The sequence below is a fragment of the Lates calcarifer genome, linkage group LG16_LG22, assembly GCF_001640805.2.
Source record: "Lates calcarifer isolate ASB-BC8 linkage group LG16_LG22, TLL_Latcal_v3, whole genome shotgun sequence".
Lineage (NCBI taxonomy): Eukaryota > Metazoa > Chordata > Actinopteri > Centropomidae > Lates > Lates calcarifer.
In genome coordinates, this window is record NC_066848.1 from 7699894 (window position 1) to 7724935 (window position 25042).

General features: G+C 41.5%; 2 protein-coding genes and 1 long non-coding RNA gene across 6 annotated transcripts; 2 read left to right on the forward strand and 1 right to left on the reverse strand.

Moving 5' to 3' along the window:
• The first annotated feature begins 1195 nt into the window (after positions 1 to 1195).
• prom2 (prominin 2) lies at positions 1196 to 13784 on the forward strand. Of its 4 annotated transcripts, none has more exons than XM_018684248.2 (25): positions 1196 to 1354; positions 1931 to 2139; positions 2994 to 3348; positions 5129 to 5193; positions 5534 to 5742; positions 5898 to 6018; positions 6506 to 6569; positions 6688 to 6777; positions 7743 to 7939; positions 8531 to 8605; positions 8917 to 8980; positions 9110 to 9266; positions 9355 to 9507; positions 9646 to 9769; positions 9854 to 9933; positions 10047 to 10131; positions 10266 to 10409; positions 10493 to 10561; positions 10684 to 10776; positions 10899 to 10952; positions 11041 to 11121; positions 12166 to 12234; positions 12337 to 12426; positions 12604 to 12716; positions 12900 to 13784. In XM_018684248.2, exons 3-25 carry the CDS (start codon positions 3087 to 3089, stop codon positions 12949 to 12951), a joined length of 2511 nt encoding a protein of 836 aa, XP_018539764.1. In that variant the 5' UTR covers positions 1196 to 1354; positions 1931 to 2139; positions 2994 to 3086; the 3' UTR covers positions 12952 to 13784. The 4 variants fall into 4 exon arrangements, with proteins under 4 accessions (XP_018539764.1, XP_050932873.1, XP_050932874.1 ...); XM_051076916.1 differs by having other exon boundaries at positions 1984 to 2139; XM_051076917.1 differs by having other exon boundaries at positions 1205 to 1350.
• Positions 3355 to 3843, forward strand: LOC127143435 (uncharacterized). Its single transcript, XR_007814837.1, has 2 exons — positions 3355 to 3533; positions 3642 to 3843. It is a non-coding gene; the product is annotated as an uncharacterized LOC127143435 (long non-coding RNA).
• Positions 13785 to 15451: 1667 nt separating the features above from the next.
• On the reverse strand, positions 15452 to 20671 carry LOC108888302 (HPS6 biogenesis of lysosomal organelles complex 2 subunit 3). Its single transcript, XM_018684249.2, has one exon. The coding sequence runs from the start codon at positions 20281 to 20283 to the stop codon at positions 17473 to 17475; it is 2811 nt and encodes a 936-aa protein (XP_018539765.1). The 5' UTR covers positions 20284 to 20671; the 3' UTR covers positions 15452 to 17472.
• Positions 20672 to 25042: the final 4371 nt, after the last annotated feature.

The window sequence follows — 25042 nt, forward strand, 5'->3', positions numbered from 1 at the left end:
AAAAAGGACAGATAACTGATAAGAAATTATAACAATAGCAGTGTATGTATTAGATACTCGTAGCTACCGATAGCTGATAAAGCAGAGCTATGTGTCTGTTTTCTTGGCCAAGCTGGTGAATAAAACAAACATCTCAGACATACTGTTTGACTAAAAAGCATAATAGAGACACAAGAGCAGAGTGCTGACACTGAGGATACTGTAGATGATTCAGATAAGTAAATGTTTGTGCTAAAAACTACATTTTCCAAACCTCTTCCATTACAGGCACATGATGGGTTTCAAGTGTGTATCCTAGCTTTTGATCCAACAAACTTACAATGTAGTTACTGGAGGCCTTTTTCTTGACCTTGGAATCTAATGTGTGACAAAATCATATCAACTTAAGATACATGTACTAGTTTTTTTTTTTTTTTAACTTAACCACACGTCACAGTTATCATGAAGACATACAGTATACAGCAAAACTGAAAATACTCCAAAAACTTTAAAATACTCCACAGATGTTCTGTTGGATTTAAGTCAGGTGACATAGAAGTCATAGTTTTCACTTTTTTCTTCTTTTACTTCTACAAACTCTTCTGCAATTTTTGCAGTGTCATGTTGGATCATCGTCATGGTGGAAAATTCCTCTCCTGCTGAGCTTCTTGAGACTGGACAGTCACTGTAGTAGTAATTATTTTGTGTTTTAGTGATACTGCACAGGGTTGAACTCAGCTTTGTTGTTCAAACGTTCTTACAGTAATGTTCCCAAGTGGGAAGCCAGTGAGCGATCATGCCCATAATGCAACACAAACAGACTAGCCTGTAGGAGTCATTAGTGTTTGTCAAGGGCAACATCCCTCACTGACTTCCCAACTGTGAATGTGAATAAATAAATAAAATCACACTTATTTTCTAAAGCCACCCTCTAAAAGTGTTTTCATATGGTCTGGCAGTGTTGTTGCTTCACAATCTGCAAGGCCTTGTTTGTCTTCACATGCCAAAGCTACTTAGGGAGGTAAGTGCTTTCTTGGTAGCTGATTAAAGGATCAACCTGTAATTGATGACTTTATGTTGAGGTGAACCAGGGATGAGTGATCAGCAACCGACTGTGCACCTAATAAGGGAAACTAGTAAAGAGGAAAGACACAGGTACACACCTTTTTCCACTTAGTGTGTATCAGTAAGGTTTAAAAGGGGAAATCAGAATTATACTTCCTTGCAAATGTGTTTTCTGTCAGAGGAGACCAGGCTGCCACAGTCTTGACACAGAGCAGGGAGTATCACAGTGCTGTGCAGACTGTTGACCAAGTTCACAAACTAGACCTCAGAAACAGCGATGAAGAGACGTCATGGGAATAATCGCCTGTAGGTAAGAACACTATCTCCATCTTGTCTCTAAGAGGTTGTTCTACTCTTGACAGTACTTTAATACTTGGCGTAGTTCAGCCTGTAGAACAATTGCTTAATTCTTGTCTTGGCTTGTTCAGCTGTAGTTATTTTCCTTTCTGACTACAGTGATAACATGGGAAAAACCATTTCTGTCAGCTAAAATATTTTTGGAGATTTTTTGGCAACATTTAGATGTGTGTTCTCAAAACTCCCTTCCCCAAGTGTATCCTTCCCCAGCTATCTTGCCCTGCATATTTGGGCTGTGTGGTTTGGACACAACACCACTGCAGATGTGTATCTGATGACCAAAAATTACTTAAAAAAAAAAAAAAAAAATCAAGAAAACAAACCTATAAACCCATATTAGAATGCTCATTTGCTGATTTTCTTCCTTGCTTTCCTCACTCCATGAAGTAAACCTATGCCACAATTTAACTGTTAATAACACATTGGCTGGACATCTCCTCTTACCCCCTGCTGATAAATTTGTGAGAGAAATCCTATATTCTGCCATTTATTTGTTACATTCCCACCATTCCTTGTTTCTCTCTTTAAGACCCTCCCTCTCTCCCTCCTCCGGTCCCATCTCTTCCCTCCCTCTCTTCTTAGTGCCAGTGCTCTCCAGGCGAGCAAACAGTCAACTTCAACTTGACAGCAGCTGCAGAGCATATCAGGTTTCTACAGGACTGTAAGAGTCACACGCCCCTTACTGAATTACTGGAGATAAAAGCAGCACAACTGTCCTTCGCTGTCTGGCCGCAGAAGGTGAGTTGACTGAAAGAAAACGTCTAAATGTTCACTCTGCTGTCCTGTTTCTACATCTCTGTTCTTTATCTGTCCTCTTTTCATTTTGAACTCACTTTTTTACCTTCTCACTCACACCCTTACCTCAGTTAGTGCCTGGACCTGGAAGAACTGCTCTGACAGCTTGTTTCTAGAGTCCCAGTATGTATAATAAATATCCTCGGGTTTTCTCTAATTTCAACAGCTTGCTTAAACCACAGGAGGAAGTAGATGTGGTTAGTTAGTCAAGGGTTTCACCCTTGTGAATTTATTTGCTTAAGACAGCTACACCTACAAAAAACACAGTTTATGGGCGTGCTTTGAGAAATTAATGATACTGAAGTAGTGCTCAGGTGTTTAGCCCAGCAGAATGGGTTTGGATAAACAGAAGCGATGCAGGTGCCTGAGGTGGATGCAGTTTTTCTGTGTTTACACTATGAACACAGCACTGACATCACAGCCAGACAGGTTATTTTCATCTTTCATGTGTTGTATCATGTTTTCCAAGACTCACCCTGTAACTTTTGAATGTCATCACCTCCCTGTGTTCTCTAACAGGAAGTCTCTGGATGAGTAAAGTACAAGACTGAGGCTTAAAGGGCATTTGTATTTTCTAAAACAAAAATAGGTGTAACATTTATATTTCCTGTTTACAAAATATCATTGTTGAGTTTCTCCTGCAAAATAACGGCAGTTTGTTTCCATTACCATTTTCTAAGGAACAGTGACGTGCCCTCTCACTGTGTGACTCAGTCTGTGGGTTTCTTCTCCAGTCTATAATTCTCCTGCCTTGTAGGACTGTGTCATTGTATTCAATCATTTTGTCTTGTTTCTAGAGGCATCAAAACAGAGCTCGTGCCATGGAGTGATCAGTTTACGAACCTGCATTCTCCAGACCAAGTCTCTCCCCGCTCGTCTCACCTGTAAACATGGGGATATGTAAGAGTATGAGGGTTTGGAGGTGGCAGGGCAGCGCTGGAGCGCTCGGGGCCGGAGTGGGAGTGGTACTGCTGGGACTGGGCCTGGCCCAGTCTGTCCCTCCACAGACAGCCTGTGCAGCAGCTCCGGCCCAGCAGAGCCTCATCCAGCCCCATTACGAGGACACGACAGGGGGGTACACTAGTGTGGGTTTTATGGCGGCTCCTGTACAGTCCTTCCTCCACACAGTCCAGCCTAAAGCATTTCCTGGAGGTCAGTGTCATCATCATTAATAAAATATCTCAAACCTGTCCTGTCATGCTTGGATACATAGCACTCTGTCCACTACACTTTGTCCAGACTCTACCTCACAGAACAACCGTGTACAATTTAAATCATAGTAAAATAATTTGGATTTCATGCTCTGTGTTTGGAAACATTTCCCTACAGGGGCACAGGTGAGCCATCAGTTTTAACCTTTGACAAATGATAGGACTGGTAAATCAATAAGTTAATGGAAAGCCCAGTCAATCTTTAACCTTTATGTTCTGCTCTGATGTTTTCAGATCAGTGTTTCCTGTGACTCACACCTGAGTCTGTTGTCTGGCCCTGTGTTGTAACTGCTCCATAAACCCTTCTCTATTTCGTACATTACTTCCTGCTTGGAATTGATTTCAAAAACCAAACACATTGACACAAAAGAATGTCTGTTAACCTTTGTCCAGTTCAAAGTCATTGTTCTCAGCAATTAAAGAGTTGTATATGGTGGATTGAATGTTTACAGTGTGAGAGGGTTTCAACCAATAGCCACTTAATGACGCATGCAGAGACTTGTGTTTCACTTCCAAAACCTTCCAAGTTAATCAGTAGGTGTCAATATTATGTTTGAACACTTTCTGCTATCATTCTATGATAAGGCAAATGGCTGGATAGTTTATTATAAACTGTGGGTTTCTGCCTCACAATAAGCCACTATCCCTGAGGTTATAAACGTTAGTAAGTAAATAATAAATGCATTTTGCCTTCTCACAAAAGGCTGCAGAGAAAAAAGCAGCAGGGTATTTCTTAATTAATTGATGGCTAGAAAGACAAAACAAAAAAACAAGGTCAGGACAGGATATACACCAAAAAAAATTTCACTTCAAATTTTCACAATCTGGTAACCCAGAATTGATTTTTATTCATGTGTTTTAGCAACTTTCTGGTTTGTGAGAAAATCCTAACTGATTTGACCAAGGCTAAACCAAACAGACACCTGCTGCACCTGTTTGTTTGGTTTAAGGTCCTTTATTCAATGCACCAGCCTTAGAGCTTGACCTGCTGGTGAAACAGCAACACCAGTTTTTAGACCCTAAAAACATACTGTGAGATTCTCAAGAAAATAAAAAAAATTTGCGATGTCCTCCAGTAAATGTTAATATAAGAATATAATGAGGATATACGATGATTCTCAGCATGTTTATTCAAACCTCTCTGGCCTCATTTATATTTTATTTCCTGTTGTATTTTACTTCTTGAAATTAAATACACGAGGAAAAGAATAAAGAAAATGCAAAGCAATGAGGTAAGATGCAAATATCCACTTATGCCATGCTGCCATCTGATGTGACACTGACAGATGGTGATACTTATACTTATGAGCAAATAGCTCATGTGAGGAGCACCTGAACAACATGTCCTCTCAGTCACATGTGCCTGTGTTTTGTGAATAATTTTCATAGTCATGAAACCATTAATGGAAAGCTTTGTATGTTTTTTTTTTTCTGTGTGTAAATCTAATCTCTCCTGAAAGCTATCCTGGTTTCCTGGTAACTACAAGATGGAGGTGTTAGATTTCCGCGTTTACAAAGCGAGAGATTAAAATGTTTGTACGGGGCACAGGACACATTGTCCTCGTGGCTGGGCTTTGGTACCTGGATGAGTAGGACAGAAACCAGCGGTTGAGAGTAGTATTTAGATCTTCTTGGCCTCTAAAATGTGTGTTTCTGTGTTGTCTGAAGTTTTTCAAAAACATAGGCACAATAAAACTCTGTTCTCTCCCACTTCTTTCCAGATCTGATCTTGGAAGTGGCCAATGATTATGGGAAAGTGTTGTCAAATCAAGAACTCATCAAAAAAGTAAGTGAATGTACATGAGTTTTACACACACATGAAACACACATGGGAAAAACAGACACACCTTCCTCTGAGGCCCTCGAGCTGGTAATCTGAGACCATTTAATGTTAAAGCATCCTTGTGTGCATGTATACGAGTCTACTGAAAGCACCGAGACTCTTTCTTCTACTCTGATTATGACTGTCATGGCCACAGTAAAGTAAAACTACTCTTTGGTGAAGTCTCACGGTTTTGATGACACACCAGACCACAATGACCTGCCGCAATTCCTTGAAACTGATATTTGTGCCATTTTAGCTGTAATACATGTCAGTTGTATGTATGTGTGTGTTTTGTGTCCAGGCCCTGTTGTATGAAGTGGGTTTCCTGGTATGTGCAGCAATTGGCATCCTGTACATCATCCTGATGCCCATAGTTGGCTTCTTCTTGGCGTGCTGTCGCTGCTGCTGTGGCAACTGTGGTGGGAAGATGTACCAGAAACAGACGTCCTCCATTCACTGTCGCAGGAGAACTCTCTATTGGAGTGCATTCGTCACCACCGTCATTATCCTGTGAGTGTGTGTGTGTGTATATGTGTGTGTGCTTGAACAGCATGATGATGTGTTATCTGAAATTAAAAAGAGCAGCCTGAGTGTGCATCTCTCTCAACATTTTGATCATGACGCACTGTGTATGTGTGTGTGTGTGTGTGTGTGCATGTTTATAGTGCTGGGAACATCTGCATGTTCAAAAGTAATGAAGATCTCAAAGTGAGTGTGGATCAGGGTCCAACGCAGCTCAACGCAATGTTAAACAATATCCACACCTTCCTCACAGCTGTGCCTCAGGTAAGAAAAAACCTCTTGTTGATCAAAGGGACCCCAGTGTGGCAGCATTCATCCACACTGGTTGACTTATTGCTCTTGATCTTTATTCTTAAACAGATATGACGTTAAAACCGTAAATAATCTTGTTAGTGCCTGTTTAGGATTAGTCACATTAACACCCCACCCCTCCCAGACCCCACCCCCCACAATCAATCTTCAGTGAATGGACAGCTTTTGTGTGAAATGCAAACAGGCCTAGTTCTCCAATCAGACTGCTAATTAGAGACCAGCCCTGGTCTCTGCAGTGTCAATACACTTATCTCAAGATACAAGTGGGAAAAGCTTAGAGGAAGAAAGGAAGAAAGGGGGTCATGTTCTGTTTGTTCCTCTTCCTTTGCAAAAGATACAATGAACAATCATGTAACCAGTCCTGTGTTGCATCTCAACCTTCAACATATCTTATGTGCACACTTTGAAATTGTTTTGCTTTTCTTCTGTCTATGTCCAGCAAGTTCGTTATGTGGTGGATGAGAGCTACAAAACCATAGAAGAGGTTACCAGAAACCTAGACGGTAAGAACAGGGAAATGATAATGTACACATAGAGAAACCCACATTTGTTTACTCTAACTGCTGTGACACTGTTTGTTCTTGTCACATGACCAACCATGTCTTTGTCTGTATGAATTAGACATTGGTCCTCAGTTGGGAACTGAGATCCAGGAGCGGTTCAATGAAAGTCTGGGCCCAGCACTTCACTCAATTAGACTTCTGAACCAAGGTATGATGCGCTTGCATGCTCGGTCACGTTTCAGTCTGAGCATGTAAGTGCTTGTGTACATATCTGACAGGAGATCAGTGATCACTGTGTAGACTCACTGCATTTGACTTTCTATCATAACACTAAAAAAGGTGGAAAAGTGTCTTTTTTCTGACTGTTTTTATTGGTCGTTGCATTGCAAAAATGAAAAAAAGGAGAAAAGATATATACAGAAATATACCAGTACAGAAATTGTCTTACTGATGTCCTCCTCATGGATGGATACTGCACAGGCCCAAGGGCTCTGAACCACAGCCTTTGTTTGGAATGTCCTGTTGGGAAGTCTAAGAGCTCAGTCAGAACACATCTTTTGCTCCTAATCCCAATATGATTTCTTTATTACTCAGTATCTACCAATACTCCATCAAAATATATGAAGCATTTTTTCCTGTATCATAGGCTTCCTTAGGCAGTTTTCTCTAACACATAATTAGTTATGTGTTGTATAATCTGAGTATGATACATGCACTTTCTGTGTCAGGATGCTTTGGTGAGGTTTCAGACAGCCTGTCATCATGTACAGTTTGAACAAAACACTTAGTCCAGCATAAAATCATCATTTTTTTGGCTGCAGTGATTCCGCCTTTTCAAAGATGACACACAAAGTGCTGAGACATCAGTTACCAGCATGTTCTGTAACACGAACGTCCACTCTTTCTCATACAGACCAGGCTTAGTGGACTGATGTGGAAAATATTTGTTACGCTTTACAAAAAGGAGCTGGATTGTATCTCCTTTAATAATGATTTCCCTGTTGTTCTGTCTCTCACAGTGCTCACTTTTTGTCCAGAACTTACATTCAGCTTTTTAACCTACTTTTGATTCAAAGCCATGTAGCACCAAAAAGGATAAATGAATGTCTTTAAATGTTTTTAAAAAGTGCATACACTGATTAGTGCTTGTTTGTTTTTCATTTGTATGAGCAGAGATTAGCACCACCACTGCTAAACTTGATACCCTGAACTCATCTTTGGCCCAGCTGCAGTCCAGCGTGGACTACATCCACGCCAACATCACCGCTGTCAAAAACCGCATCAATCAGACTTTATCAAACCCAAACTGCACTGACTGTGAAAACCAAAAGCCAGGCCTGGAGAAACTAACACTGGACATCACCCTCACTGTAAGTGCTGATTTTGTGTAACCTAATATGTGGTATGGGATATTCCTGTGGCAAATTTAAATGAGGTTGGTCTGTAACATGCAAAAAAAGAAGTCAGGCTTTAGTTAAGAACTCACTGAGAATCAGGACTGTGACAGAAATTATCATGCAGCAACAGGAAGAGTCTTTTATGCAATCCAACCACCTCTGATGCAGGCTGAGACAGAGTGACACATGATAACAGCCCTTCATTTTTGGCTTTGTCTGAACAGCTGATTTGTCCTCCTCTTCTGTTCTTTTCTTTTCCTCCTACACTCCTCTAACTCTGACACATACAGACTCCTACCTCTCCTCTCCTCTCCTCTCTTCCCCTCTCCTCTCCTCTCCTCTCCTTTCCTCTCTGTCCTTTATGAAATATAAACGTCATCACCAAAACAAGAGGAAGACATTGACAAAAAATAGAGATATGATTCGTCATTCTTTGGAATCTACTAATTTAATTATGGCCTTGTGGCTCGTGGATAACATCAATGAAAACGTGCAAGTGCTTGTTTAAGTGAAGTCTGCTGCCTCCCCCTGTTAGTTTAAGGTATAACATATGACTGTTTACAGAGCCCCAGCTTGAATGAGTTCCAGTCTGCAGTGGATGAAGTCAACAGAATTGATCTCACATTGAAAATCAAGGAGGTCAGTGACTTTTTCCCAGTGAAAACATGACAATAAAATTCTCAGTCTTTATAATACAATGCCTGCTTTGTTAACGTATCAGAATTAGTGGATGTGGGGAAGAGAGTGACTAAGTTTTAACCAAAGATAATGGAATAAAATGTGACTAATTGATTTTTTTACCCTGGTAAAACTGCATTAAAAGTGTGTAAAAGAGATGAATCACTTTCTTCACTCTTTTTTTTTTTTTAAACAATTTTTTCAAATGTAGACAAACATGACATTTCACAACTTCTTCTGTGCTGAAAATGAATGCACTACTTTCATTTCAGGTTGAGGATTATTTTAACAGCATCCCACAGAAGGTGACTGTTGACACCTGGGGTGTTATTCAAAGTGAGTGAGCACCTTTACTGTAACAAATATCAGGCCTTTATTTCTCTTTCAAATATCACTTAAAATATTTAATTGCATAAGGTTAGTTTTAAAAATATGTGTTTCTGTGTATGTCTGTGTCTTTTTTAGTAAGTAAGCAGGAGCTGGGTAAGATAAAAACACAGATCTCACAGGTTACTGGTAACATCCCTTTATCTACTCTGACCAACGTGTCGGGGTCTCTGAACCAGCTGCACAGAGAAATTGGCAGGTTCACTCCAGAGGTCATGAGAGCTGAGGATATTAGGTAAAACGCCTGCAAGTGCAAACACACATGATCAGTAGAACGAAAACCCACAAATCTCTCATCATATCATGTGTGTATTCTTCTCCAGATGGAAAGTGTGTATTGCCCTGTGCTGCGTGGTGCTCCTGGTGGTGGTGTGTAACCTCCTGGGTCTGATCCTGGGCCCTGTGGGTCTGACACCCAAAGCAGACCCCACAAAACGCTCCTGCACGGCGGACTGTGGAGGCACCTTCTTCATGATGTGAGTACTGAGCCGCAATGTTGATTTCATCAGTAGTCATGTAGCTTGCGCTCTCATCCAGAGGGGAAACTGTTCAGACTGTTTCACATCATGAGTGCTTGTTTGACCTCTGACCTCTGACCTGTGATGTGGCTGCAGGGGTGCAGGTTTCAGCTTCCTCTTCTCCTGGCTGTTGATGATTGTGGTGCTGGTATTGTTCTTGCTGGGTGGAAACATCTACACCCTGTTCTGTCGGCCCTGGAACAACGGACAGCTGCTAAAGGTATATACTGCATCACATACAAAGATGCTGCAGATGCTGTGTTACATTTCTGTGTGTTAATGTTACTGCCCCTTCTCTCTGCAGTTCATTGATAAAGAATTCATTCCAGAGATACGTCAGACTTATGGACTGCAAGCCAACATCAGTTTCTCTGAAGTCTATAGGTATGTAATGCAAGTTCTACTCAAATACAAATACATACATATATACATACTGGATGATTTCAGTCTTAAGTTGATACAAATAAGTTAATTTCACTTGATGTTACTGTTTACAGAGACTGTAAGGAAAACAAGCCTCTGTGGACAACTCTCCACTTGTCTGATCTCGTAAACCTTGATGAATTCCTCAATGTATCTAGAGTGAGTTTCCTCACCGTCCTTTCCAACTGTTCAAAATAAGAAACATTCAAACATATAATAACTTTATATGCATTAATTCTTAGCATCATTTACAGGTGTTTGTTTTCTTCTCTCACTCTGTCGGTCACACACAGTACACAGAGCAGATACGGGAGCAGTTTGAGAATACACACATCAATCTGTCCACCATCACTCTCCTAAGCCCTGACATTCAAAACCAACTCAGCAGCTTCTCTGCCAAGACTGAAAGTTTTGACTCCACTGCTATCACACAGCAGGTAGGCATTATTCATTCATTCACTATATGTTTGTATGTGTAACATGTGATTGTGATGCAGTGCTTCTTGCTTGTCTCTCTCAGATGAACAACATTTCCAGGATTAATCTGAATACAACGGCAGAAAAGCTTGATATGCTTTCTGGCCTTCAAGTGAGTGACAACACTTTGCTCTGCTTTTCTGCATTATAAACACATCACATGAGTCTGAACTGAATATAATTTCTTCTCATGCCCATGTTGTATCTACTAACCAACCATTTGCTTGTTTCTAGACTAACAGTGATAGGCGAAAAGAGCTCCAAAACGAGGCCAATGATCTGAGGCAAATCCAGGCCAGCATAGAAACAACCATCACCCTGCGAATGGTGAGCAGCTTTCCTATCTCTCAGCTGCTATCTCACCCTAATATCCTCATTCTATTTCTCCTTTTTTCATGTCAGCCATTCATCTGAATTTAAATGTAGACATCTTCTTCCTTTGCCCTCAGGAAAGCATTCACTCGACCATCAAGAGTCTTCGATCCGTCACAGAAAAAATCAATGTGAGTACACTGACTAACACCTGGAACTGCCAAGAATGGAGATCATCCTCCTCTCATTCTCTCCTCTCCCTCCTCCTTGTTCTTCCAGGGAACGGTGGGGGAGGTGCTCAGCAGCGTGGGAGCAGCACAAGACTTCCTCAACACAAATACAACACAGATCGTCAAGACCGTGAGTAGAGCAACGAGTCACATGAGTTTGAGGAAAAAGTGCTCCATGTGGTCTGTTAATGCCTGTGGTCGGTCAGTTGTTTAGCCAGAGGGGGCGAGGGGGGAGGTGCTGTGGCACAGTTAAGGGCGTGCTGCTTTTAGTTGAAACTGTAGTAGAAACAATGTACTTGTTAGTTGCACATCCACAGGGCATGAACTATATTTCCAATCATATTTGTCCTCAATTATAGTTGTACATGCATTTTCTCAGTTAATTACCAGTTGCTTTTAGATGAACTGAGGGGTCCAGGATGACACTCAGGGCCAATTTCTGATATCCATTTTGTGATACACAAACATTGCTGGTGGGATCCTAACAAAAAACAATGAACATACTACACCCATTCTTAGGTGTCTGCACTGGGTTTAGTCCAAACTAAACCTTAACATAAAGAGACAGCATTTACTTGCTATGCACCTCGGAGCTGCAACAAATTAACTGGAGCAAACATTCTTGCCCTGAATTTAATTTAACTTTTACTGAATCTTGACCAAGCATCCTCTTAAATTATCTTCCTTATCTGCAACTACATTTTGACTTTCAAATAATCATCAATTAGGTTCTATTCAATGGACAAGTGAGTATTTATGGCAATAAGACTGTGACTCAAAAAACCCCACAGTGTCTGAGGTCATTGTACTGAGGGTACATGTCACCTGGACAGTGGAGGTCTATGGCACAGAGGGATAAGCTAAATCAAGCTTTGCATGCACAGGAAATATAATAATTTGTTGACAATGAGAAAAATAAGGAATATCACCGACTTAAATGTTGTATTATACAAAGCATTTTGAATTGAAATAACATGCATTATGTTTCCTTAACTTTCCTTGACTTGTCTAATTAAAATACTATTGCAGTTATTTACGGATAATTTCAGAGGATTTACCCAGAATTCCAGACTGCTGAGATGGCTAGGAATTCCACTGATTCCTCATGACTTCCCACTGTAAAGCAGAGAGAAAATGTGTGGAATTTATTCTTTATACTCTCTCTTGATTCTAGGAAAGCAGAAAGTTTTTGGACTGTCAGCTGGGTTACTTCATTGCTTATGCCAACTGGGCCAACCTCACGGTAAAGTCTGTTCACTTGTTAAAACATAAGCTTCTGTGTTTGTGTTTGTGTACACATGTGTTCACCTTTTGCACTATGGCTGACCTGCATATTCTCCCTCAGATCACGCAAGAGATAGGCCGCTGTCAGCCGGTGGTGGGAGCTTTGGACTCGGTGGACATCATCCTCTGCTCAAACATGGTGGAGTCTTTGGTGAGGATCAGTTGTTGTTAGCTGCACATCTCCACCCCTAACTTACAAATACACTGAAGAATGTGGAGTAGGGAACAATTTCAACATAGCAGTTATTTTTATGTTTGTCAAACTTATAAGTCACTCTCCTTTTAATCAGTTTTACATTGTATTAACCCATAGTCTCTCTCTTTTTAGAATGCATTCTGGTTCAGTCTGGGCTGGTGCTTGATCTTCTTCATCCCCAGCATCATCTTTTCCATCAAATTAGCCAAGTACTACAGGAGAATGAAGTACTCTGATGTCTTTGAGTAAGTAGCACAAACAAGAAAGCATGCATGTACTTGAGCTATTTTTCAACACACACACACACACACACACACACACACACACACACACACACAGACACAGGCATATCCATGTGTCACATGACTGATTGCCATGACTGGCTGTGCTGGCCTGCCTTTGACCACTGTTTATGTCTCTGTTTCCAGCGACCACATAATTATGAACCACATCCCGAGGGCCCAGATGAAAATCACCTGAGAGGACAGCGTATGTGCAGCACAGCTTTAAAAGAGTGCAGGCATGACTGTGGCATCCCTCGACAAGATAAAAACACATGGTGCACTCCTGCACAGATGTGGCACATTGTCACTCTAGTGAAAAGTCTCAGAAAAAAGAGTTAGACTTACATCATCTTACATTTTACATCTTACATACAATTACAATTACACATTTCATACACCACACACAGCATCTTTGAACTGATCTCAGGGGGACAGAGGACATAAGGGGTTCTTCAGGGATCTTCATCATTTCAAAAAAACTTTTAAAGAAATTTATTCCATTCATTGTTTTACATAAATGTTTTGTATCTATTTAAAACTAATTTTTGTTGAGAGTTGCAGTGCTTTCAGAGAATGCAGCAGTATGTTACTGTGCCAACAGACATTTGCAATATGTCAGTCTCTGTCTGTTCTTCACACTTATTTGGCAACCTATGAAACACTTTTAAACTATTGTTTATAGTTATACTTGCACTAATGTGGGAAATCAAAGCACAATTGTCTGTGAATCATGAAATGAATACATTTTTTATGTGACAAAGACTGAAACTATCAGCCACTATATCTGCATAATGCAACCAGATGTTTTTGTTACCATTTTCTTTGCAGATATGTCTTTTGTAAATTTTGATTTTGACTGTGATTCATGATTTAATAATGATTTTTGTATGTTGTACCACTTTGTACTGAATAATAGATTGTGTTTTATCTGTCTGTTACACAGACCTTTATTTGGTATATTCAAAACGTTAGAAACATTTCTGCCAGTTCTTGTGAAAACTACTGTTAAAATTGTTACTGACCAACAAATGCCCGGAGTCTGCTGTGCATTTTTCTACCTTTTAGCTGTAAACACGAGTGGAATCTCAGAGATCAGTCAGTGTCAATTTGCCACACAAACCATGAAAGTGCTTTTCACAGAGCACATTTAGATCGCATATGACCCTTCATCCCACTGCAACAATATGTCAGAAAGTTTAACAGTAACAAATGTACGGTTTTGTACTAAATGTGTGACAATAACACAAAGACTTAACTGATATCATCTTATTTATGTGACCTTAGCTCTGACTTCATGGCAAATCAGCTGTCTTAGTCTCTTGCTTGTAAGCATGAACTGTTTGCAAACAGTAATCTCTGCAGTCCATGAAATCAAGAACACAACTTGAAGTTCCCTACTCATGTGACACTGTGTAAATGAATTAACATATGAGAAGATGAAAATTGTCTAAGCTGGCAGGCACTTCTGTGAAATATGATTTAACTCTAGCCTTAGACTCCCATTACTATAAGTAATGAAAATGCCCTTTAATGCAGTTAGCCCTCCCCTGATGCATTAATTTGTGCAACTCTGTAGGATATAGTCAGCTGTTCAGAGGACAGAGGAGCAGGCAGGAAGATGCCAACGTCTGTTGAGATGTATTACTGTTTACAGAATGCCTATATCTATTATTAGAACAAGTGAATCGATGGCGTTACAAGACCTTGTAATACGAGAGGCTGGAAAAAGAGAAACTCAATCTGAAGGGGGAAAAAATATGAGACACAAAAACAGCAAGAGAAGGAAAGAGGGAGGAGGGAGGAAAACAGATGAATCGGCTGAGGGATGTTAGATATCAGGTTATAAGTGTTTCTGCAGCTCTTTGCTGTTTTGTTGTCCTTTGGGAAGACTCGGCCTCTTATTACCCTCTGCCTCTAACACTGAAGATACAGGACTCACTACCCTCCACTTTCCACCTCTACACTTATTCAACTCCTGTGATTATACCTTCACATCCCTGTGGGCAACCTGCCTATTTGCTGTGAGTGAGATCCAGCAGCAACACACACACACACACACACACACACACACACACACACACATACAGAGAGAGAAGGACACTGAAGAAGAACCCTTCCTCAGTCTTTCTTTGTTGTTATAAGTTGGTTAGTTAAGGGGCCTCTGATTCAGATGCTTAATAGGTAACAACTGTACATTCCTCTTATAGACCATGGCTATATGACCATGGAAACATTTGAGTGGTGGTGAAACTCATAAATGAGGGGCAGTGGATCATATGAATGAATCATTGTGTGTAAGCCTTCAGATCAGTGGACTATTTTTGTGTCACCTAAACCTATAGAGTTTATTGGCTTTGACATTTTAGTTGTCTGAGATTGAATAGTGTATGACCCGTCCTGTTGTTAGACCTGTTGTTGTGCAGTACTGTGAATGGAATAGGCTGACATAGCTGAACAAACCAGATCTACCACAATCTGTGGGAACAGGGACTTGGCCGGTAGGTGACAATGAATGACACACACTTGGACGTGCCATTAAAAGGAGTTGGCTGACGCATGAAGTTATTGTTAGCTGAGCCACTGTTGTAGAGTGCAATCAAAACCTCAACATTGAAAGTGGCTGTTATAATGGATTGTATTACACTGTACAAAGGCAGAACAAGTAACTTACCATGTAAAAATCGGGACACCAAACAGAAGTTTTATCTTCAGTTTAATAGCATATAGCATCTGTTCATAAATACATGTATACGTTTTCTCTCTTCAAATATAGGATGACCAAAAGTAAACAAAGTAATAATGTAGATATGAAAATTTGTCAGGCAAATCCAAGAGGAATTCTTACTTGTTAACAGAAAGCAAAGTTTAAGGCAAATTAATATATAACATCTGAAGAGTCATAACACTGAGCTGAGTGGCTTGTCTGGGGAAGTCAGGGAGTTCCCAGTTACTTTCAGATCGGCTGAGACATGTCTGGTACGCAGTGAAACTCATGGCACTGAACTGAAATCATTTGCACAGATTGTCATACTTGTTAAAGTGTACAGTGTTTGGAATGATACTATCAATAGACAAATCAGACCGGAGTAAGAAATCTGCAGGCTTCATACTGAAATTAAGATAAATACGATGTAGATTTACAAAACAGAGATACAGATCCTCCGATCTACCTCCAGTTCTTTCTTGAGAATATGACTGAAGCTGAGGAGACCCAGCAGAAATGTCACACCACCCTGTAAATGAAGAGCAGCACTGTGAAAGGCACTCTGATTGTTCTGTGGCATTTTGGACTCTGATTGTCACTGACTCTGACAGTACTTCCCCCATGTTGAGCCTAGACTTATCATTTCAGTAGACTGTTACAGAATACATGACATTTTGTTTTGGAGGGCCCCAAAAATACTTTTAGTGATTAAAACAGGCCATATAGACTGCTCAAAAAGAAAGCACCAAACAGGCAATAGGCACCTAAATATAGATTTGTTTGCAGCACTTAATCAGAAAACATTCATTTCAACAGATGCATCAAAGCATGGTACAAACAATACTGACTGGGGCGATTTAAAAGTGCAATCGGTTTCAGAGCATGGAGGAAAAAAAAACATAGCAGGGGCAAAACAGAGGGTCTAACATGCTCTAATAACATTACCCTCACTGGGTCCATGAAGGAAGATGTACATGGCCTTATGCAAGCAGCAGGGCGCCTCTGTTAGTCACAATGCGCCCAACCCACACTCAAATCTTAACAGAATTACCCAAGAAATTTAATTTAAAGTCGAACTATGAGTCAGTTTTACCGGCTATTCAGTGTGGAATGTCCTGTGAGTTGGACTGCGAGGGAGCAGAGTGGACAAGATGGAGTCCGGAGAGAAAAAACAGACGACAGCAATGGAAAAAAAATTGAAAAAGGCAGAAGCTGGACAAGGAGACTATTAGGGGGTTTTGTCCACATAGGTTTCATGGTGTGGTTGAGCCCATCGAAACTAGGTTAATGTTTAAGCACTTATAATATATTAAATACAATACTAGAAGTAAGTAAAGGAAACTTTGGACCCCCCTCCCCTTCCCTCCCCTTCCCTCCCTCCTCTTCTCAACCATACCTCATTTAAAACAAACATTCAAACACAAAGGCCAGCTTGTCTGGATAAAACTCAGTAGATTACCCACTGAAGGAATGCACTTTGACATCAGCAAGTGAGAGGCAGCTATACTTGGCTACAATTAGCAGACATCAGCCACTTCAGACAGTGGGAGTTAGTGGCTTTTTTTTGACTGAGACAATACACTCAAGACAATATATTATTATTATTATTATTATCTATTGATGACATTCTGATAAAGGCTAAGCTTGTTCAATGCGAGGCTATCAAATAACTGTCTCATCCACGTGCAGTTAAGGCTTCAGACATAAATAACTTTGCTGATACACTATATACACATTAAGACTTAAAATTGCCTGCAGTATTTACACCAGTAAGATCTTCAGTAGTCATTTCATAGTTTCTAGTTATCATACTTCATCTGAAATTACCAATATGTTTAAAAACACAAAATAACTGCTTCACACTGATGATACTTGTAGCATACTGATATTATTCTGTTTTCAATTGATTGTCAACACACACTGCTTCACAGTTTGGTCAGATAACGTGTGGAATGTCTGCTGAGATAGTATTTTTTTCTCCATTTCGAGTGTGCTTGTCCATATATATGTAAATCAGAATGGGTTAGCAGGTAGTGCCACCCTGGGCCTTTGCACGACTGCGTGTGTGGAAGACTGCTGTTCAGGTGTTCCGACAAGCAGAGCCGGGGAGATGGCATTGCCCAGAGCAGGGTCCGTGCTGTCATCTGTGACAGTCCGAGGCTGCTCTGCAGGCTGACGAGGAGGTGCTGGAGGGGGAAACAATGGGGACTGGAGGATGTCAGCGTAGCGCTGGCTGGGCTTTGTCTCCCGCTGAAGGACTTTGCTCAGCAGAGGTTTCAACAGTCCAATGGTCAACTGGTTGCTGTGGGGATCTGCAAAGGGAGCTGGGGATGAGGAGGTTGCACCAGACATAGAGAAAGAGGAGGACGAAGGGAAGGTGGGGGTGTTAGGGGTGGGAAGGTTTTTCAGCACCACGTTTAGTATAGTGGTGACAGTGATGTCCTCAGGACACAGAGTCCACAAGAGTTCCAGGTACGGGTCCAGATCTCTGTGTTGGGCCACCTCACACAGCAAAGTAGTGAAAATCTCCTTGTTGAGCAGCGGACTCTGTTTGCAGAACTTCTGGGCCACTTGGGTGACCCGCTCCCACTCCTGCTTGGCCATGAGGACCCTCAGCGCCTGCAGGATGGCATTAGGCCGCCCACTGACCAACAGCAGCTCAACCTCCAAGTCCTGGTGCTGGTCTCTGTCTGTGCTCAAGCTGGACAAGACACACAGGGCTCGTTTGTAGAGTGGCGCATTGTTCTCCCCGCCCTCTCCTGCTCTCCCTCCAGAGAAGCCCCACGAAGAGGAGGCTAGACTCAGGCCCAGACTGACTGAGCCCTGCTGCTCCTGGGAGAGTTCGAGGAACCTGGGTAGCCAGCTCGGCTGGAAGTGGAAAACTGAGTGGCAGAGGAGTTCAAACACTGGCAGGGCAGCTGAGGAAGAAGAGCTTGGAGATTTGGCTTTACAGTTGGCAATGTAATCACCTTTGAGGTTGTGATTGTGTTTTGTTCCACCGTTTGTGAATCGGAGGGAGGCTGGGATGCTGGAAGTTGAAGCAGGACTGAGGACAGTTTTCCACACATCTGGGGGAGCCCTGCTGGACAGAGAGCCCTCCCCATTGTAGTGTAGCTGGAGGGCAGCCTGCGCCGCCCTCCATGCCTGGCAAGGGAAGATGCTGAAGATGGAGTTGAGGTAAAGCAGAGCCTCTTTATCCAGCTCTGAGGATGACAGCAGTCTTGCTACTTCTTTCTCAACTAGACTCTCACACACTGCCTCCACCTCTTTAACACTTCCCCTCACTAAACTCCCCTTCACCTCCTCCAGAGAGACCAGAGCCTTCAGCTCGGCCTCCAGAGAGCCCATTAGCTTGTCTTGCCCTCCCATACATCCACCTCCTCCATTCTGGGACAGCTCTGCTCCCTTCTGCCTCGACCCTGCACTGAAGTAGTTCCTGAGGATGGAAGCTAAGGAGATGGGAGCCTGGAACCTGCCTCCCTTCTTCAGTGTGTCCACAGTGAGCTGGGTGCTGCTGAGACTCCTCTGCTGGTAGTATTTACAGGCCTCTTCAAAGACAGCCTCCACCAGGAGGGCTCCGGGATGAATACCCTCCGCTGCACTGAAACCAGAAGGCTTCATCTTAGAGTTGCAATCTCTGGAGTCTGTCTCCTTGTTCACCACCACAAAAAGTCCAGTTTCTGAGAGCAGGTGAGGTGTCTGTCTTTCAGCCCGGTTTGCATATAATAAACCCTCTCTTTTCAGCACAATATTTGCCAGCTCCCTGCCACAGTTCATGTCTATGAGATGCAGGTTTTGCCCCACCAGTAGCGCCAGGGTGTCCTGGTACATGCAGAGGCTAGTGTGAGTATCGTATTTAACCAAGCAGTTGTCCGCCTGTTTGTATACCTGCCGCAGCGTCCCATCTTTCTGCAGGAGACACAGCCAGCCTGTGCTGAGCAGCAGCAGCAGGCCTCCACAGGCTGTAGGAGAGAAGTCATAGATCTCAGATGGTTCAAGAGTTGCCAAATATCCCAAAGAGTCTGTCACCAACCTCTTAAAGTCAGACTCTTTAGCTGAAAACTTTTTCAGTGGAGTGTTCTTACATGTGGTGCTGAGCCTGAAGGAGTCGTGACAAGGGGACCAGGAGAGGAAAAATTTGGATATGCTCAACAGCGGCTTCACTTTCAAGTCAGGAAGAAGGTGCACATATTCACCTGAGCTGACCACAGTGAATTTAGGATTGTTGTGGAGGGCGATTTTCACTCCTCCCAAGCTGACAGCCCCCTCCTCCACTTCAAAGTCACGTTTGCAAACACAGTATCTCAACTTATTCCTTGTAGAGCTGAGGGCAGGGGAGCTCTCTGAGGGCGGCCTCTCCTCACACCAGATGATAAGATTGGAGCAAACACAAACAGACACTACTCTGGCCCGGGGACTGTTGCATAAGTCTGATGTTTGCAGGAGATGCCAGCCAGCTTTGCGCTCCTGGAATTTCCAAAATTCAGCTTTTCCATTCTCATAAACCACCGCCACGGCTGCTGTGTCTCTGCTACTGCTGTTATTATTATTATGGTCCAAATATAAAATATCCACAATGGGCACAGTTCGTGTCAGCCACAAATCCTGTTTCTTCTGGTTCTGGACCAGCTGGGCTCTTTCATACTTGTCAAAAGTCACAAGACCGGCTTTAGGCTTGCGGAGGATGACATGGATGTGACGACCATCAGGGCTCAGGCGGACGTCTGACAGGCTGTTATTAGTCAGTTCAAGTATTTCGGTTAGCTCTTTACTGCCAGTATAATCCCCGAAATCTGACAGTTGCTCCAACATTAACCGCGCCATAACTCTGAGTTTGTAATTAACTTGCCACAGCGTATTAACTAGTGTGCTAGCTTGTGTGGCACACTAATCTGTCCCACGGAGAAGCTAACTGAACGGCATCCCGTTAGGTCCGGGTGAGAGGCTTCATCCCGTTGTTAACGTCCGTGCGGAGGGATACATCCACCGACAGCCTTCGAACCCGGAAACCCCATGACAACGGAGCTTAATTGTTAGCTAACTATAACCGCTGCATACGTATTTAAAGCCCAAATCGAGAAAGGCACTGTAGCTGTCCCGATGCTATGCGAGCACTCCCCTCACATCACGGGATTGTTAATTTCCGGATACCGAGCGTGTTTTGCATAAGAGGAGGAGCGGGGCTACGACATGGAGGCCGACAAAGATTGTTTATGGACAGTGAGAAGAGCAACTCCACCTGCAAGTAGGTCTTCAGTCAGCTAAAGTTAAACAACTAACATCTTTGCTTAAGACAAATTGCCATATCCATCTATCTATTCCCCACATGCGAATCCACTGTTACTTTTAACTTCATTAATTTAGGTTTACCTCATTAGAAAGAGGACATTTTAATTCTCTTTTATGCATTTATTTCTTGTTTTTTCCAAATGTTCATCATTGTCTCTGTGCTTGTGGTTATTTTGGTAGTTTTGTTTTTACAACCTGCAGTTCTAGAAACTTCTTGCTCATCCACTATTGTGCACAGCTTTTGCACCACGCATCTGTGTCTACTTGTGTATGTTTAATTGAAAAATGGAGTCTTGAGCAGGCCTGTCTCTTGTGGTCATGGATTGTATTTTTGTATGTGGAACTACAGAGAAAAGTGTAATTCAAAACTGAGTCACATTTTTTGGCAGTTTTGCCAGTGGTTAGCAAATGCTGAAGTGGATTTATCTTGAGCAAGATACTGAACTGCTTTCACATCCAGCTCAGTCGCTGACCTCGACCTCTGACCTTTAAACAGACAGTGCAAATAAGAGGAGCATGTCGTTTAGGGAATCAAATAAAACTGCCCATTTTGTTTTATTTTTAAGTTCCACATGTTTTTGAATTATAGTTCAGATCAAACACAACAAAGACTATATGCAGTAATGCTGGTGTTATTTGGCTGAAAACAGCTTGTGAATTGAAACCTATATCTAGATAAGCACAAATGAGGAACTTTGATAATTTCCCTGTCTGCTTTAAGAGCAGACACTTAAAAAGATGTTTTTAAAGCTAACTCATACAGTGTAACTGCAGCCAGTTTTACCTCTGCAGACCTAGAGGCAAGAATCCATCTTAACTGGCAAGGAATGAAACTGAGAAACTGCTCCCGTACATCCTCGTTCGTTTTGGCAAGAGGCTGTGAAAAGAGTGGCTGCTCAGTAATAACCTCAGCTAGGTTAATACCAACCTGAGAAACTGACTCACTTTAATCAGCTGCAGGAATAAGAGCCATTCTGCTTCACATCACAGATGTGGCTGCAGGAGGATATGAGAAGTGATGTTGGTTGGGCTGTAGAGGACAGCCTGGTGGGCATCTCAAAGGCCAACTAACATATCATGCGGAGGAAAAAAAACAAAAACAAAACAAAAAAAATTTCTGTGCTGAAGTAAAAGACCATTTATTATGTTGGGAATGGAAGGCTTAGTGGTGACTCACTGTGTAAGTAAATGTCTGCCTGCTGTGAAGGCCCTATTTATTACTGTAACAAAACAAAATTTCATGGCAACTTTCAGTTCAGCCCACACTGTGTCACTGTGCTGACATTTAGATTCTCAGATTCCAACAAAGTAATCTATCATTTGGCTGGCACACTCCAGTTAGGGATATATTTATATATATATATATATATGTTGTGTATTTGGCTTTCTTGTTTCTCATGAACTTTGTGGAATCTCTCTTAGTTTGTCTGCATCTTCTGATGAAGCTGAGGCTCGGTTTGCTTGTGTTTGATAATATTAAATGAATTAGCAGACAAACTTGTGATACCAATAACGTAATCAAATCATGATGAAACTTCCACTGTCTCTGTCTCACTGCTTCACAATTATCTACGGTACAAGGATTTGTTGAAACATCCTGGTTGCATGTTTTCATGTTAAAATTTTTTATACCTTCTAAAATGTTGACTGTCAAATTTTTATCACTGGATCTGAATTTTTATTGCTGGTGTTTGTTATATCTGCCAGTACACTTCATATCCAGCAGGAGGCAGTATTGATCCTTAGTCGCTGCGTGTGGGTGATTTGAAAGCTCAATGTTAAGATAAAAATGAATGAAAACATCTGAAAAGTGCTCACAAGGGTAGTTTTAAATATGGATGATGTTTTTCCTCATTATTTCTCTTTTTTACCCTGAGTGCAGCAATGAATTGAATCCAAAGCACCACAGACAACACTAACTGTGTTTTTCAATGAATATCACATGGCCATACAGTTCCAGCATCACAAGGCTGCTGTCTCTTCTCACCCACAGTTAACTTAACTTGTCCATTAAATCTCATGACTTTTATTGTTTCTGTTTTACCTCATTGCTTCTGGACCGTTCAGGCTGTCCAGTGAAATCCATAGTGTGCGTCCACAAAGGGCTGAGGTGCCATGAGTAGTTTTTCCCCCTACATTTTAAGATTCACTATAATTTTCTGGTCATAAAAGCTGCATCTTTAGTGCTTTTCTTTAGATACAGTTTTTTTTAATCTACTTTTCTGCAACTGGCTGGACATAGAAGGTCACATTGTCTTGGTTTTACTTGCAAGTTCTTTTAAACTATCCCTGACATAACCAGCTGAATAATCACCCGAATTAGTTTCCTTGAGGTATAGGTCTTTCAAAGCTGGTGCTTTTCTTGCTTTCAGCTTTCATATATTTATATGGTCTGTCTGTATTATTGTGCCAGAAAACACATTAATGGAGGCAGGTGTATGTGTGTCTGTGTATTTATGTCCTATTATGTCTCTTTGTCATTACTGATAAAGTATATAGATGCAGTATGTTATTCGAACAGTAGATTCAAGCCCTTCTGCCTCCAGACAGGCTTGCCTTGGACTGAAAACACCCTCTATTAGAGAGTGTGTTTAGTCTGCTGTGCCTGTAGACAGGAAGATAAAGTGCTTGTCTGGAGACTAGAGGGGGTTGGAGGCAGGGGAGATTTCCTTTTTGAGTTATATGAATATAGAGAAGAAAACCAATGGCTGCAAAAATTAAAGGGTAAAGAAGATGGGTAGGCTGTCAGCTTTGCATCCCCTCAAGATAGAATTATTTTAATTTGAGCACAATTTAGAAGAAAGACACGTCCATGCATTAAAAGTGTGTGTGTATGTGTGAGAAAAAGAAAGATGTTTCTCAGTCTGTTTGGAGTTTTAGTGAGATGCTACTTCTATGTGTGTGTGTGAAATGAAAGTTGCAGCTGCCTGTCAGCCTCCTGTCTCCTGCGAGAACAGGCAGATATTACTGTCAGTTTGCTCTCGCTGTTGTAAAGCTGTCATGTGTGCAGCCTCTCTCTCACCATATCTCCCTTTGCTTCTGTAAGTCACTTCACTGGGAGCATTTTGTCTTGAGCTTCAAGGGTCTTTCACTGACTCCTCTATGTGCTGGTATACAGTAGCACTGTGGAAGTCATCCATCATTTTCCTTCTTCTGACACATACCTTTTATACTAATATCAGAGAAAAACAGGAATAAAGAGATCAGACCTGAAGTGGAAGAATGGGGGAAAGATGGAGATGATTAAGAACATTGCTCATTGCTATTGACATCTGTATTTCATTTGAATAATTTGATTATGTTCCATCTTAAAATTGGAAATATGTTTTTTTTGGTCTTGTTATAATCTCTCTGAGTGGTGTCATTTTAAAACCAAATATATTTAATTTGTCAGGTTTTCAATATATTTGTGCTAGACAGAAAACAGCACAACAGACAGAAGAATATTTGCCAAGAAACTCCAAACAAAAAAACAAAGCAAAAAATGGATTTTTTGACCATCCTGATGAAATATTAAAGTGTTTACTGGATTTGGACAATCTGAAAATGTAATAACCACGCTACTCTTTAGAAATCTATATGAGAAATATTTTTCCTCTGGATTTTTTAATGGTTAAGAGTACTTCAGTGGCTGGATGTTAAGTCCTTTTCTCTCCAGAGCCTCCTTTCTGACACTGATGTAGTCCTTTAAGTGGTGAATAATTTTCAGCCAGATTAAATTCTAACATCGAAGCACATACAGTATCTCAGCAGCATCTCTAAAATATTGACTACATAATGAATTTGCACAATCACATGGAGTGGCAATCCCTGATAGACTGTTGGTCCTGGAGAACATAGATTAGAGATGATGCAGAGAGGGGGAAGCTCAGTGGTTCATTAGGAAGACAAACAGACTTGTAGATAAATGAGCTGAGTGACTGACTATACCTTCAGCTGAGAAGACTGAACAATAACAAGCTGGATGAGATGTTAACAGTCATTTTGGAAATGATATCAGCCATGATTTTGCCATAATGAAGAAAGTTGATATTTGATGAGGGAAAAAAGAGGCTATAATGAGAATATCCCAGAATTAGTGAGAACCTTGAAATGAAACTTCTGATGTCGCTCAAATGAGAGGTCACAGCAGTGCTGAAATGTCTGTACCACTGTCGCTCATAACAGATACCCCGCCTCATTGGCTGATTAGATAACAGGCCATTTACAATTGGCTGTCCCACCGCATTTAGCACTGGCTCTTATCTCAATGATCCATACCCTGACTCTGAGCATAAATAGCATTAGCTCTCAC